General features: G+C 35.4%; 1 protein-coding gene across 1 annotated transcript in view; it reads left to right on the plus strand.

Annotated features, from left to right (window-relative positions):
- The window catches only part of SNTG1 (syntrophin gamma 1), a 747,297-nt gene that overhangs the window by 199,696 nt on the left and 530,309 nt on the right, over positions 1-17,292 (plus strand). Inside the window, exon 9 of the mRNA XM_042782475.1 lies at positions 10,328-10,458. Coding sequence (XP_042638409.1) covers positions 10,328-10,458 — 131 coding nt within the window. The remainder of the gene's footprint in view (positions 1-10,327; positions 10,459-17,292) is intronic.

The raw sequence follows: 17,292 nt of genomic DNA on the forward strand, positions 1-17,292 counted from the left end.
TGGCTGACTGTTCCTCTGTCTGGCTTCCTGGCTTTTAATCCCCTTTCTCCTGCTCTTCTGGCCTGCTTCTTCAGGTGTCCCTGAGTTGTCTCTCCTCACCTGTAACCCTGGGGCTGACTGCTCTTCTGTCTGAGTTCAAGGTTTTTACCCCCTTTCTCCTGCTCTTCTGCCCTGCTACTCTGGCGTCCCTGCATTGTCTCTCCACACCCGTAACCCTGGGGCTGACTGCTCTTCTGTCCAGGTTCAAGGCTTTTATCCCCTTTCTCCTGCTTTTCCAGCCTGCTACTCTCGCGTCCCTGCATTGTATCTCCTCACCTGTAACCCTCGGGCTGACTGCTCTTCTGTCTGGGTTCAAGGCTTTTATCCCCTTTCTCCTGTTCTTCTGTCCTGCTACTCTGGATGGCCTGAGTTTCCCCTCCTCACCTAATCCCTTCGGCTGATGGCTCTTCTGTCCGGGTTCAAGGCTTTTATCCCCTTCCTTGCTCTTCTGGCCTCTACTCTGGCATCCCTGCATTGTCTCTCCTCACATGTGAACCTGGGGCTCATGGCTTTTATCCCCTTCCCCTCTCTTCCGGCCTGCTACTCTGGCATCCCTGCATTGTCTCTCCTAACCTGTGAGCCTGGGGATCAAGGCTTTTATCCCCTTCCCTGCTCATCTGGCCTGGTACTCTGGCATCCCTGTGTTGTAAATATTTAAGGCTATGAAATTTCTATGACAACATGGTCAAAGTAGATGAGAACAAGACTGGACATTTTTTCAACATACTTATTCAGTTTGTGTGCTGAGCAAATATTCCAAGAGTATGGACTATATGACGAAAAACAAGACATCAGAATTGGAGGAAGACTCATTAACAACCACTGATATGTAGATTACTCAATCTTGCTTCCTGAAAGTGAAGATGACTTGAAGAACTTATGGATGAAGATCAAAGACTATATAGTCTTCAGTATGAATTGCACCAAAACATAAAGAAAATTAAAATCTTCACAACTGGATAAATAAGCAACACCATGATAAATGGAGAAAAGATTGAAGTTGTCAGGAATTTCATTTTACATGGATCCAAAATTAACACTCATGAAAGCAGCAGTCATGAAATCAGACATCATTTTGTATGTGGAAAATCCTCCACAAGAGACCTCTTTAAAGTGTTAAGTAGCAAAGATGTCCCTCTGAAGACTATGGTGTGCCTAACTCTAGTCATGGTATTTTAAATTGCCTCATACATATGTGAAAGTTGAACAATGAAAAAGGAAGACTGTAGAAGACATGACATCTTTGAATTGTGCTGTTGGTGAAGAATACTGAAAAGACCATACTGCCAGAAGAACAAACACATCTATCTTGGAATTAAGTGCAGCTGGAATGATCCTCAGAAGAAAAAAATGTCCAGTCTTGGTCTCATCTACTTTGACCATGTTGTCAGAAGGGACCATTCCCTGGAGAAGGATATCATGCTTGGTAAAGTTAAAGGTTAACAAAAAAGGGGGAAGACCTTCAATGAGATGGATTGACATAGTAGCTGCAAAGATGAGCTCAAGCATAGCAAGAATTGTGAGGATGGCACAGGACCGAGCAATGTTTTGTTCTGTTGTGCATCAGATTGCTAATGAATGGTAGCTTCTGTGATTACAGCTAACAACAACATGTCTATCCCAGTCTAGACATGGTAGAAGTAGCATGGCTAGTTTCCTACTAATGCACTCTTTACTCACAGAGGGTCATTCTGAACCCTTCAGCACCCTTCTGAATCCCACAGTCTCAACATAATCTTTTGCCCCGTATTGCCATTTCCCATAGTTGGATTGGACTGGGGTCTTCCTTCAGTAGAACCCACATCTTTGGCCTGCTTGTTTCCTGCCTCATCTTGCTTTCCTCCTCCTTAAGGGTTTACCCTGAAAACTCTCCCTTATATAATCACTCACAACATTATGTCAGCTTCTGCTCTAAATCAGGCAGAAGAGCTACTTCATTTCAGAGTGGGAAACAGCTATTGGGAATGTTGTTATACTAATTCTTGCCTCCAAACTCTTGGACCCTTCTGTAATAATGAGAAGTAATGATGTTACAGGAGCTCTAGTGGCGTGGTGCTTAAGGCATTTGACTACTAACCAGAATGTTGGTGGTTCAAACTCACCAGCCAGCTACCCTTTGGAAGGAAGGTTAGGCAATCTACTTCCATAGTGGTATTGCCTTGGAAACCCAAGGAGGGGTTGCTATGAGTTGTATCTGTCTCTGTGGCAGTGCATTTTTTAAAATTTTTCTTCCTAGAGTTATTATGTCTTGCTACTCCCAAAAGAAACACTTTATCGCCATTTTACACATTAATATTGAGCATTCTTTTCACATTAGTGAAGATATTTCAATGTAAGGAAAATAAAGACATTTTAGAGAAAAAATAATAAAGGTATATGTAAATGTAAATACAGTACACTCAAAAAAAAACCTCAATGAATTTTAATTACGAGTATGTTTATTGAGAACTTAGTCTGTGGCAAGTAGTATTCTCCGTATTTGAGGGAGGTATTTGACAATCAACTGTCATTGAGTTGATTCTGATTCACAGTGACCCCCCTTGGGTTTACAAGGATGTAAATCTTTGTGGGAGTAGATTGCCTCATCATCCTCCTACAGAGCAACTGGTGTGTTTGAACCACATTGACATTGTGGTTAGCAGCCAAATGTCTTACATAATACACCACCAGAGCTCCATTTCTGACTCTAAGTGTTTAAACTCCAGATATACAGACAAATGCATGAAATTAAATCTAATTCAAGGCAGAACAAACAAAAGAAAGATCAATGTTCTAATAACAGAGATATAGGTGGTAAGAGACTTTGAAGTTCTGATTTAATTGAATTAAGCCAAATTTGAGACTATGGACCCAATCATATACTCATTGACATATGTGATCTAATTGTAGGGACATTTCTCAATCTTCTGTTCCATATGTTGATCTTTTGAATAGACTTTATTGCAAGAGTGAAGAATAGAGAACATCTTAACTTATATATTTATAAAATTATGAAGCACAAAGGCAAGCTTTCTTCTGACCCATAAGCAAAAAACAATCAGCACTGGTAGGAAGTGTGCATCCTGATGTATTTTACCCATGGTATGTTTGCATATTACAGACTCTTCCTTCTCCTTAATAGAATCATCTATTTTAAATTTCTATGCCTAAATTATCATCTGAAGAATATTATGAAGAAGTTAGCTCTATCCTAGTATTCTGAAATCTTTAATATATTTTAAAGCATAATTTTCAGTATATGGGAGACTAAAACCTTATTATAAATAACCCTCCACCATCTTACATAAAAATATAACTTAGCTCCTTCTAAGGGAGAATGGTGAAACTTCATCTCACTTATTTTGATTATGTTATCAGAAGGAACCAATCCCTGGAGAAGGTATCACACTTATTAAAGGAGAGGGTCAGCAACAATGAAGAAGACCCTCACTGAGATGGATTGCCACAGTGACTGCATTGATGGATTCAAGAGTGGCAAAACATTTGAGGATGGCACAAGACTGGGCACTTTTTAATTCTGTTGTACACAGTTTTGCTATAAATTGGAGTTGGCTGGAGACCACCTAATAACAACAATTCTTGTAAGAGCTCTTATAAGCAGACCTTGAGTCATTCCCAACTCATGGCAGCCCTGATTTACGGTGGCTCCATGTAAAATGAAATTAAACTTTTCCTATACCAGAGTCATCCTGGTATTGTGTATTGGACAACTGAGGTCCCTATGATTTTCATGGGCTGATTTTTGGTAGTAGATAACTAGTCCATTCTGCCTAATCTGTCTTGATTTGGGAGGTCTGCTGAAATCTGTTCAGCATCAAAGCAAAATACAAACTCCCACTAACAGACAGATGATGGCTGGACTGACACAGTAATTGAAAATGCTTCTTCCATATGGAAGATGAGAATTCTATAGTGAACCAACACTGTCTCCAGGACGACTCTCTGTCATTGAATCAATCCCAACTCATATGGGCACTTTAGGACAGAATAGGACTGCCCCATAGAGTTTCCAAGGCTGTGAATCTCTATAGAAGCAGAATGTTTCATCTTTCTCCCATCTGGTGTCCGGTGGGTTTGAATTGCTCATTTTCTGGTCAGCAGCTAAATGTCTTAATCATTACCGACCAGAGATCTTTAATTCTAAAAGACTAGAGTTTATCAGTTTCAGAGTATACAAGAGTCTTCTGGTTTACTATCCAAAACATAGATTTATGAGTCCCAGCCCAGACTCCAGAACCTCTTTTCCTGGGAATGAAGAAAAGTGACTTGCATTATGCTCACTGGGTGACTTTGACTCAGATAATCAGCAAACTACACTTTGAAAAACATTTTCTTACAATACACCATTAATGAATATTTTCTTTGACAAATTCTTATCAAAATTTGGATCAACATTTGGACCTGTATGCAATTTTCTGTTGGTAAGATAATTATTCCTGAGGCAATTGTGTGGCAATTGTGTAACTGGAAATGTGTTAAGTTTTTGGGAAAAGGAGAAATTTAAAATCACAGAATATGTAAATGTGGCTTTTTATATCCACACTATTAATATAATAGGACACACCATTGAAGAATAAAGTTATTGAAATTTATAGTTCTCAAAACCATAAAAATCATTGTTTTCACTTACAATATGCATTTCAAAATAACTCTAAGACTACTGTTACTTTTTAAAAGAAAAAAAAAAAATTATGTCCTGTTACCATAATTAAAATGAATAAGGAAAAAGAATCTTCAAAAAACAGTAGGTATTCCACTTTAAATAACAGGTCTGTCAAATGGAATAACATGTACCTTGAATAATACAATACTTTAAAGAGATTTGTTTCATATTATTTATGAATGTAATCTATTGTTGACTACTATTTTCAATTAATATAATTTATTAATTGCTTTCATTTAATTTTCTTTGTCTTTTATATTTTCTATTTTATTTAATCATGAAATAAAAAAGAAAGTAATTCTGTTTTTGAAAGATAAAAAAAATTATTAAAAGTTATGAAAAAAAAATGCAAAATAATCAAGGCAGAATATCTGAACTATTCTTTCCATCTTTTTCCCACTGATTGTTGTTGTTGTTGTTAGGTGCCATTGAGTCATCTCTGACTCATAGTGACCCTATGCACAGAAGAACGAAACATGGCCTGGTCCTGTGCCAGTGTCATGATCTTTGCTATACCTGAGCCTATTGTTGCAGTCACTGTCTCTATCCATCTCATTGAGTGCTTTCCCCTTATTGGTTGACCCTCCACTGTACCTAGCATGATATCTTTCTCCAGGGAGTGGTCCCTTCTGACAACAGGACCAAAATGTGTGAGACGAAGTCTGGTCATCCTTACTTCCAAGGAGCATCCTGGCTCCACTCCTCCAGGACAAATTTGTTAGTCCTTTTAGTAGATCATGGTAGGCTTAGAATTCCTCTTCAATACCTCAACTCAAAAGCATCAACTCTTCTTCAGTCTTCCTTATTAATTGTCCAGCTCTCACATGCATAAGAAGCAATTGAAAATACCACGGCTTGGGTGAGGAGCACCTTTGTCTTCAAGGAGACATGCTTGCTCTTCATCACTTGAAAGAGGTCCTTTGCAGCAGATTTTCCTAATGCAATATGTCATCTGATGTCTTGACTGTTGATTCCATTGGTGTTGATTGAAGAACCAAGGGATATGAAATGCTTGACAGCTTCCATCCTTTCTCCATCCACTGTGAAAATGTTTATTGGAATGATTGTGAGGATTTTTGTTTTCTTTATATTGGGGAGTAATCCATACTGCAGACTGTAGTCTTTAATCTTCATCAGTAAATGCTTCAAGTCATCCTTACTTTCAGGAAGCAAAGTTGTGTCATTTGCATGTCACGAGTTATTAATGAGTCTTCCTCCAATCCTTATGCCATGTTCTGCTTCATACAATCCATTTTCTTGTATTATTTGCTCAGCATACAAGTTGAATAAGTATGGTGAAAAGATGCAACCTTGACGCACTCACATCTTGATTTTGAGCTATGCAGTATCCCTTGTTCTGTTTGAATGATAGGCTCCTGATCTATATACAGCTTCCTCATGAGTACAATCAAGTGTTCTGGAATTCCCTCTGATTACAAATGTCAATTGTGTTGTGATAGATGCTTTGTCTCTGAAATCCTTGCTCTGTAACTTATTGGCTGGATGGCTCACGTAAATTGCAGTATCAGCAGTAACTATATGCACTGTGTCTCACAACAGTGTCTCAGCTTTGGCAGAGAAGGTCCGAGTTACATCAAAGATGTTGCAAAAGTTTTAGATAATGCATGCATATTACTTAACTTAGCTAATTATTATTAGTACAGAATTGGTAGTCTTAGTAAGGATGTCCTTAACAGAAGTTCTATATTGGCAATAATTTTGTCAATTATTAAAGCTTATTGTTTTGTTTCTTGAAGTACATTACTTGCTAGTTTTTATTGTGGGGCACAATCAAAGTTTTAATCACCCTGCTGTTATGAGTAAATGTACAATTTCTCTTAGCTTTTTAAAGAAAGTGAAGGATAACTTTCAGTGTTAGATTCTGTTCTAAGAACTTTATTTCCAAAAAAAAAAAAAAAAAAACCTCATTGCCATTGAGTCAATTTAACTCATAGTGACCCCTCCTTGGGTTTCTGAGATGGTATCTCTAGAGAAGTTGATTGCCCAATCTTCCTTCTGAGTGGTGGATGATGGATTTGAACTATCAGCCTTCTAGTTTTCAGTCAAATGTCTTAGGTACCATGCTACCAGAGCTCCTTTATTTAGTCCAAGGAGCTCTGGTAGCATAGTACCTAAGGCACTTGACTGCTAACCAGAAGGCTGGCAGTTCAAACCCACCAGCCACTCTTTGGAAGGAAGGTTGGACAATCTACTTCCATAGTGATACTGCCTTGGAAACCCAAAGAGGGGTCACTATGAGTCAGGTCTGACTTGATGACAAATAGCAACAACAACATCATACTCTTTCTTCACCACTTTGTCAGTTTTACATACTCTTCTGGGTCACATGTTGCTGTGATGTTGGAAGCTGTGCCACTGGTTTTTCAAATACCAGCAGGGTTACCCATCGTGGATCATGGATGCATCATTTCAGGAATGTATCATTTCACCATACTTAGCTGAGGAAATAGTCTGAGAAATTGGACGGTATGAAGAACGTAGCATCAAGATTAGAGAAAGACCCATTTACAACCTGCTATATGTAGATGTACAACTTTCTTTGCTGAAAGTGAAGAAGACTAGAAGCACTTATTGATGAAGATCAAAGACTTAGTCTTTGCTATGGGTTACACCTCAACATAAAGAAAACAAAAATCCTTACAACTGGACCTTTTAGGAGTGATCAGCCCCTGGAAAAGGACATCATGCTTGATAAAGTAGATGGTTAGTAAAAAAGGAAAAAAAAAAAAAAAAACACTCAAAAAGATGGATTGACACAGTGACTTTACAGCATCTTGATAAATGGAGAAAAACTTGGAGCTGTCAAAGATTTCATTTTAGTTGGTTCCATAATCAATACCCATGGAAGAAGCAGTCAAGAAATGAAATGATGCATTGCATTGGACAAATCTGCTATAAGACATCTTTAATGTGGTAAAGAGCAAAGATGTCACTTTGAAGACTAAGGTACACCTGACCCAAGCCATGGGCTTTTCAAAATCTCACATGCATGTGAAACCTGGATAATAAATAAGGAAGACTGAAAAAGAATTGATGGATTTGAATTAGAGTGTTGGTGAAGAATATTGAATGTACCGTGAACTAATAAAAGAATGAACAAATATGTCTCAGAGAAATGACAGTTTTTATCATCCTTAGATGTAAGCATGGTGAGACTTCGCCTCTCATATTTTGAACATGCTATTAGGAATGATCAGCCCCTGGAAAAGGACATCATGCTTTGTAAAGTAGATGGTCAGTAAAAAAGAAAAAAAAAAAAGAAAAACACTCAACAAGATGAATTGACACAGTGACTTTGTCAATGGGCTCAAACACAGCAAAGATTGTGGGGATGGCACAGGACAAGGCAGTTTTTTCATTCTGTTGCATGTGAGGTCGCTAGAATTGAAACTAACTTGAGAGGACCTAACAATAGCATGATCTTACTGGTAGTTATTATTACTATCACCAGTTATGAGAGAGATAAAACAAGGCACACATAGCACCTTTTCCAGGGTTAAAGCACTAGTCAGGGACAAGAAGTCTGATTTAGAGCCTGAGCACTCACCTTCTCTTTTGTATTCTCTCTTAACCACATTGGCATATTCTATATAAATAGCCATGTTCTAACCATGACATTAAAAAAAGTACAATCTTTTATATACATGAACTTAAGTCAATGGACAAAAATTTCCTTGAGTAGTTTTTTGAAAGTTTTTTTTATAAGAATAGCATCTGACCAGCATAGCATCTGACACAAAAACTAAGAGAAAGATTAACATGAAGTTTAAATGTGTGCTTTGCCAGATAAATGTTATAAGCAATTTTTTCACACCTTAAGGATAGATATCATCGACACCAAGGCTCTCTTAGTTATGTCTCATTGACAGGGTGCCTGCACTGAGTCATAGGAGCCTATGAACTCTTTCAGGACCTCAAAAGTGTTCTAAGGAGATAGTCCATACTGGCATGCACAATCTTTGACCATTAACAGAATAATGTCAAAGAATGCTCAATCTTTAGCAAAAATAATTTTCTAAGCAACTATGAACAAATTAATGTTTAATAATATGCATACTAATAGAATTTCAGCATTTAAAGTAGTGTCTTCTAACATCACCACTCAAAAATTAGTGACTGGAGAGAAATACATGTCAACAATTCCCGGATGAAACTGATATTTAACTCACTTATGACCTATGGCAATTTAAATAATAATGTTATTTGACATCTTGAAGACATGGAGAAATTTCAACAGTGCTGCTGAAATAATGAGAGAAGTATGAGTTAACATCATGTCAAAGTTCAATTTTACTCAAATATGTGTGTTTTCTGTACGTAAGTAAAAATGTTCTAATGAAGTCGAAAATACTTCAGAGTTTTCATACACAGATAGATCTGCACTATCTCCACAGGTTACTGTTTGGGCAAATAGAGAGATTTTTTTAGGAACTGAATTTTATTTTCTTTTGGTAGGATATATTCTTGGCTCTCCAAAGGCCCTAATCTTTTGGATTGTATCACATTGAACCATGTGCATATTTAAATGCCTTTTTGAAATTGAGTTTGCAACTTCTGCAACAAACTCAGAAGTCATTTTTTTTTTTTTACTTGCTTATGGAGAATTTAGTATTTGTTGTAATAATTTAATATCCTAGAAAATTAGAGAAGTAACTATGTAGACCTTAATATGTATCAATCAAAAGAAGAATCATTATTTCTTTTAGAAATGAGTTAATGTGCTAATAAAAATAGAAAGTTTTAATCTTGTAGCTTTCAAAATTTACACATGTGTTTTACAGTCTTCTTATTTATAATAATTGTAAATATTAAATCATTCTGATTGGCATATTCTATATAAATAGCCTTATTCTAACCACGATATTAAAAAAAGTACAACCTTTTATATACATGAACTTAAGTCAATGGACAAAGAGTCATTTTGAGTAGTTTTGTGAAAGTTGTTTTATAAGAATATTGTTGTTGTTGTTATTTGCCGTCGAGTTGGCCCTGACTCATAGCGACCCCTCCTTGGGTTTCCGAGGCAGTATCACTACGGAAGTAGGATTGCCCAACCTTCCTTCCGAGGAGTGGCTGGTGGGTTTGAATCGCCAGCCTTCTGGTTAGCAGTCAAGTGCCTTAGGCACTATGCTACCAGAGCTCCTATATATAAGAATATTATTCTACTCAAAATTATTTACAAACAAGTAATAAATCACAAGCACTTGTAAAAATGCTTGGGATTTAGAAGGTATTCAAAAATTATTGTTTAATTGAATTAACTAAACCTTATTTCTAGTTTTGTCACTTATTAGTTCATTGAGATCACAGTTTTGTCTCATCTTTCCCACTCTTGACTTAATTCAGTTCTGTCACACAAATATTATTTTACCCTTTTCTTATCCTCATATTGCTTTCATCATCATTCTTGACCTCAATGGTTTCCTCCTCACCTCCTTTGAGAATCCCATTCATCAATAAGTTAATAAACAACATTTGAGCATTAATAAGAATAATCTGTTAATAATTTAGAAAAAAAAAAAAAGAATATCCTTCAAACTTAGAAAAACACATAGAAATTTCCAAACAGGAAAAAATGATTCTGAATATTTGCATTCATTTTAGGACACATTATCATGTTCATCATGGCCAACATCACCAGGCCTGAGATGGGAAAAGCGATGGTGTGACCTCAGATTGATTCCCCTACTTCATTCCCGTTTCTCTCAGTATGTCCCTGGGACAGATTTGAGTCGGTGAGTTCATATTCATGACTTCTGACTTTTATTGATTGAAAAAGGGAAAAATAAACTTTTGACATAATATACTTTATGATTGTTCTTTTAGCACCTTCTTTATAATAGAAATGACTACAAAGGAATAACATAATGACAAAAAACACAAGTTAAAGCCCTGATTCTACTACTACCTTATTGTAATTGAGTCAATGTGTTCAATAAATAGAATTCTGTTGGCTTTTGTACTTCTTTTTGTTTTACTTTTAGTAACTTGCTTTTAACTAATATTAACTATATAGTCAATATAATTGTAAAATTTATTTTCATATAATTATTCATAATATTATCTTTTTTAGTAAAAGTAGGATCATTAGTGATGTCTTTTTATTTTTTAAAGTTTTTTTTTCTATTTATAGCTTGATAGTTTTTTATAGGAATTTATGAATTTCACTAATTTCCTTTCAAATGACTCCTATTTGATGTTATTGATTCTCTCCAATACGTGTATACCTTCTGTTTAATTAGTTTTATCTTGATTGCTTCCATTCTTTAAACTCTTTTATGTTAATTTTGTGCTCTTATCATTACTTCAGAAATAAATTACAGAGATTAGGAAACATTTTTATAAAGTACCTTTATAAATATAGTACACATATTTACCATATAGTAAATATTTTAGGCTTTGCATGCTATATTGTCTCTGTCACATATACTCAATTTTTCTGAAATAGACTGAAAATAGTCATAGATAATATAGAAAAGAATAAGGATGACTCTGACAGTATAAAATAGTTTAATATTCTAAAAATGTCAGAATTACATAATTTCCTCAAAGTCTGCTTTGGCTACACCCACAAGTTTTAGAATTATATGTTTATTTATCTATAGATGTTTTACTATATCACTTTTCTGACTGGTTTCTTTGGGGACTACAATTTGACTTACCAAAATCTACAGTGTTTACCATTTCCAATGAACCATAGGAAACTTACTTCCAAATACCTTTATTCTCCCCAAATTGTAAGTATAATTATCTTATGCTTTTCTCTACATACATTGGATACCATTTCATATCATATTATGACTTTGCTTTAACCATCAAATATTATTTAATGAACTAATTAGATAAATATAATCTACTATATTTACCCCGGAGCTCTGGTAGCATAGTGGCTAAGGCACTTGACTGCTAACCAGAAGGCTAGTGGCCCAGCCACTCCTCAGAAGGAAGATGGGGCAATCTACTTCCGTAGTGATACTGCCTCAGAAACCCAAGGAGGGGTTGCTATGAGTTGAGTCTGACTCAACGGGCACATAACAACAACAACAACAACAACAACAACAACATATTTACCTCAATGTTTACCCATTAGTTGTTAAATTCTTCCTTTCTGAATTTCCAAGCCTTCTCTTATCATTTCTTTTCTGTTTGTAGAACACTCTTTAATCATTCTTTAAGGCTATATTGGCTAATATCAAATTATTTTATGATTCTTTGAAAATATTTTCATTTTGTGTTCATTCCTGAAAGATAGCTTCCATAGATGTAGAATTCTCATACATAGGTCTTTTATTTTAGTAACTGAAAAATGTTGTGCTACTTCCTTTTCTCTTCAATCATTTTAGATAAGAAATTTGCTATCATGTAAATCAGTGTTCACATAAGTAATATGCTGGTTCTCTTTCTGTCTGCTTTCAATATCATTGTTTTTCTCTTTAATTTTCAGAAGCTTAATTGTGATGTCTTTTCAAATATATTTATTTTGTTTGTCATGTTAGAGACCATTAACATTCTTGAATCTATAGGTTTATGTCTTCCACCAAATTAGGGAAGAGTATTGCCATTATTTCCTCAGATACTTTGTCAGTCATGGTCACCCTCCTCTCTTTCTGGCATTCTGATGAGAAGAGTGTTAACTCTTTAAAAAAAAAAAAAAAGTATTGTGATTTGGATGAAAGTTTACAGAGCAAATTCATTTTCCATACAACAGTTCATACACATTTTGTCTCATGACATTGACTGCAATTCTCCACAATGTAACAGCTCTCTTCCTACTTCCTCCCAGTGAGTGTAGAATTCTCATTGACAGTTCTTTTATTATTAACTACTTTATTATTGTCACACAGGAGCCTGTGGTAATTGACAATGTTCTTTTTCAAACAATGTATTTCCTTTCTGTTGTTAAGAGAAGATAGACTCGTTGATATGTCTTCCAGTTTGAAGTTACTGTTCTCTTTCACTACCACTCTATTACTAAGCTTATCCGAAGAAATTTCACTTTTTTTTTTTTTGTTAATATATTTTTTAGTTCTAAATATCTATTGGCAATTCCATGTAACTTTTATTTGCTGAAATCTTGCTTTTCTATTCAGTTCAAGAGAATCTTAATTGCTTGCTGAGGCATTTTGAAAGTAGCTGTTTTAAAGTACTTGCCAGATAATTCCAGCATCTGAGTCATTGTAGTGTTGATTTTTTTTTTTTTTTTGTCTTTCATTATTTAAGTTGTAATTTTTTCTGGATGTTCATATGACATTTATATTTTATTTTTATTCTCTGCATATTGCCTGTTGAGTTATAAGAAAGTAGAGCTATTTAATGTTCTTTTTTCAGAAGGCAGTACCCTAGTTACCACTGCTGTGCACCCATAGTGTACAGGTTCAGTTCTAACAGAGTTTCCAGACTAAATCAGACTAAGGAGAAAGACATGGTGGTCTAATTCTGAGAAAATTGGCCATTGGAAGCCTTATGGGTAACAGTGGAACATTGTCTGATATAGGACTAGGTGAACAGCTCAGGTCAGAAGACATTCAAAATAGGATGGGAGAAGAGCTGCCTCCTCAAATCAGAGTCGACCTAAATGAAATGAATGGAGTAAACCTTTGAGGATACCCATTTGCTGATGTGCATGGCTCAAAATGAGAAGAAATATCTCCAAACATTCTTTAATAAGCAGAACATGAAATGTATAAAATATGAATCTTGAAAAATTGAAAATCATTAAAAATGAAATGAAACACATAAAGATTTATCTTTAGGCATTGGTAAGATTAAATGGACTGGTATTGATCATTTTGAATCAGACAATCATGTGGTCTACTATGCTGGGAATGATGAATTGAAGAAGAATGGCATTACATATATAATAGAAAAGAACATTTCAAGATCTGTCTCTAAGTACAATGCTTTCAGTGAGAGGAGCTGTAGTATTGTAGAAGAATACTGAAATTACCATGGACTGCCAGAAGAACTAACAAATCTGTCCTGGGAGAAGAGCAGTAGAAATGCTCCTTGGATGCAAGAATAACCAGACTTTGTCTCACATACTTTGATCATGTTGTCAGAAGGGACTGTTCTCTAGAGAAAAATATCATGCTTGGTAAAGTGGAGAGTCAAAGAAAAAGTGGAAGGCCCTTAATGAGATGGATTGACATAGTGGCTGCAACAATGGCCTCAGTATAACAAAGATTGTGAGGCTGGCACAGGACCAACAGAGTTTCATTCTTTTGCATGTAGGGTCTCTATGAGTCAGAGTTGACTCAACAGCACCTAACAACAAGAATAAGGAAGACCAGTTGATATTCCAATTATTCAGATTTACACATCAACCACTAAAGCCAAAGATGCAATTGAAGAAGAAATTGAAGATTTTTACCAAATTCTAAAGTCTGAAATTGACAAAACATGCAATCAAGATGTATTGATTATTACTGCTGATTGGAATACAAAAGTTGGGAACAAATAAGAAGCATTAGTAATTGGAAAATATGGCCTTGGTGATAGAAATGACATTAGAGATCACATAATAGAATTTTACAAGACCAACCACTTATTCATTGCAAATACCTTTACCAACAACATAAATTGTGACTATACATATGGACCTTAACAGATGGAAACACAAAAATCAAATTGACCACATCTGTAGAAAAAGACAACGGAGAAGCTCAATATCATCTATCAGAACAAGACTAGCAGCTGACTGTGGAACAAACCATCAATGGTTCATATGACAGTTCATGTTGAAGATGAAGAAAATGAAAACAAGTCCATGATAGCCAAAATACAGCCTTCAGTATATCCCACCTTAATTTAGAGATCATCTAAAGAAGAGACTTGATGCATTGAAAATCAATGATGGAAGCTCTGTTGAGTTTTGGGATGACATCAAGAACATCATACATAAAGAAAGTAAAAGGAAATTAAAAAACAGAAGAAAGTAAGAGAAGACAAAAATGGATGTTAGAAAAGATTCTGAAACTTGCTTTGGAACGGAGAGTAGCTACAATGAATGGAAAAAATATTAAATAAATGAGCTTCACAAAATTTGTCAAAGGATGGCTCAAGAAGACAAAGTAAAGCATTATAATGAAATGTGCAAAATCTTGGTATTAGAAAAACAAAAGGGAAGGACACATTTGGCATTTTTCAAGGTGAAAGGAATGAAGAAAAAATTGAAGCTTCGGGTTGCAATACTGAAGGATTCTAAGGGAAAAATATTGAATGATTCAAGAAGTGTCAAAGGAAGATGGAAGGAATACACAGAATCACTGTACCAAAAAGAATTGGTTGACAATTCAAACATTTCAGGAGGTAGCATGTGACCAAGAACCAATGGATTTGAAGGAAGAAGTCCAAGATGCACTAAGGAATTGGTGAAAAAAAATAGCTACAGGAATTAAAGGAATACCAATTGAGATATTTCAACAAACGGATGCAATTCTGGAGGCATTTACTCGTTTATGCTCAGAAATTTGAAAGACAATTACTTGGTCAATCAACTGGAAGAGACAGATATTTATACCTATTTGAAATAAAGGAGATCCAACAGGATGTGGTAATCATTGAACAACATCATTAATATCACATGCAAGTAAAATTTTGCTGAAGATATTTCAAAAATGCCACAGTAGTATAATGACAAGGAACTACTAGAAATTCAAGCCAGATTCAGAATAGGGCAAGGAATAAGGGATATCATTGCTGATGTCAGGTAAACCTTGGCTGAATGCAAAGAATACCAGAAATATGTTTACCTGTGTTTTATTGACTGTGCAAAGACATTAGACTGTGTGGATGATAGCAATTTATGAATAACATTGCAAAGAATGGGAATTCCAGAACACTTGATTGTACTCATGAGGAATCTGTACATAGACCAAGAGGCAATTGTTCAAACATAACAAGGGGATACTGAAAGTTTTCAAATCCAAAAATTCGTGCATTGTGGTTGTATTCTTTCATCATACTTATTCATTCTCTATGTTAAGCAAATTATCCAAGAATCTGGACTATATGAAGAACATAACATCAGGATTGGAAGAAGACTCATTAAGAACCATCAATATTCAGCTGACACAACCTTGCTTGCTGTAAGAAAAGATGACTTGAAGCATTTACTGATGAAGATAAAAAACTGCAGTCTTCAGTATGGGTTACACCTTGACATTAAGAAAACAGAAGTCCTCATTGCTAAACCAATAAGCAACATCACAATAAATGGAGAAATTATTGATTTTGTCAAGGATTCCATTTTATTGGATGAACAATCAACGTCCATGGAAGCAGCAATCAAGAAATCAGGTGACATTTTGCACTGAGAAAATCTGCTGCAAAAAACCTCTCTAATGTATTAAAGAGCAAAGATGTCACTTTGAAGGCTGAGATATACCTGTCCCCAACACATGTTGTTTTCATTAGCCTCTTACACATATGAAAGCTGGAAAATGTATGAGGAAGACCAAAGAATTGATGCATTTGAATTGTGGTATTGGGGTAGAACACTGAAAATACCACAGACTGCTACAAGAATAAATAAATCTGTCTTGGAAGAATTACAATAATTCTTACATATAATTACAATTTTAATGCTCCTTAGAAACCAGAATGGCCAGACTTCATCTCACATATCTTAGTCCTGTTGTCAGAATGGGCATGTCCCTGCAGCAGGATATCATACTGGGTAATGTAAGGGTCCATGGAAAAGGGGAAGACCTTCAATGAGTTGGATTGACAAAGGGCTGTGAGAATTGCCTCAAGCATAGCAAATACAATGAGGATGGTACAGAACTGGACAGTATTTTTTTCTGTTATACATAAGGTTGCTATCAGTTGGACCTTATTTGATGGCCCCTAACAGCAACGACCACCACTGGCTTGTCTCATCCAGGGATTCTTCTTGAAATTCTGAGTTAACTTGGGTAACTCCCTGTGAAAGTTCCAAGTTTCTAGTTTTTATCTTCTTACCATTTGAGGCTTTCAAGAACTTAATTCTTCATGTCTGAGGTTTAAACATTTTTGTTTAACCTCCTACCTTGAGAAGCTTTACAATACAGCACCTGTCTTGATGAAAAGATGGTGCATCAGATTTGGTTTACAATTTTCTTATATTGGTTCCTCAAGTTTATAATTTACTTTTCCACTCATTAAAAAAAAAAAAAAAAAAAAAAAACCTCATTATTATCGAGTCAATTCCAGCTCATAGCAACCCCCTTTGGGTTTCTTAGGTGTTTAATGTTTATGGAAGTAAATTTCCCAGTCTTCTTTTTGTGGAATGGTTGGTGGGTTTGAACCACCAATCTTCTTGTTTGCTGTCAATTGCCTTAGGCACTACACCACCAGAGCTCCTTTCTAGACTCATAAGGTGGGCAAAAATTCTACTAGTACTCTGTAATTCAAAAACATATTTCTACTCACACAAATTCATCATTTTCAATTTTTTACCTTCCCTCTTACTAGGTAGAATAAGTCTACTAACTCATTGCATATTCTCGATTGTTACCTTGAGTCTTAATTTCCTTTTCTAAAACATAGAGAAAATTACACTTTTTTTCCCAATATATTTCCGTGTCTTA

This window comes from Orycteropus afer, unplaced genomic scaffold (genome assembly GCF_000298275.1).
Source record: "Orycteropus afer afer isolate SDZICR_OR568_19922 unplaced genomic scaffold, OryAfe1.0 scaffold00333, whole genome shotgun sequence".
In the NCBI taxonomy this organism is placed as follows: Eukaryota; Metazoa; Chordata; class Mammalia; order Tubulidentata; family Orycteropodidae; genus Orycteropus; species Orycteropus afer.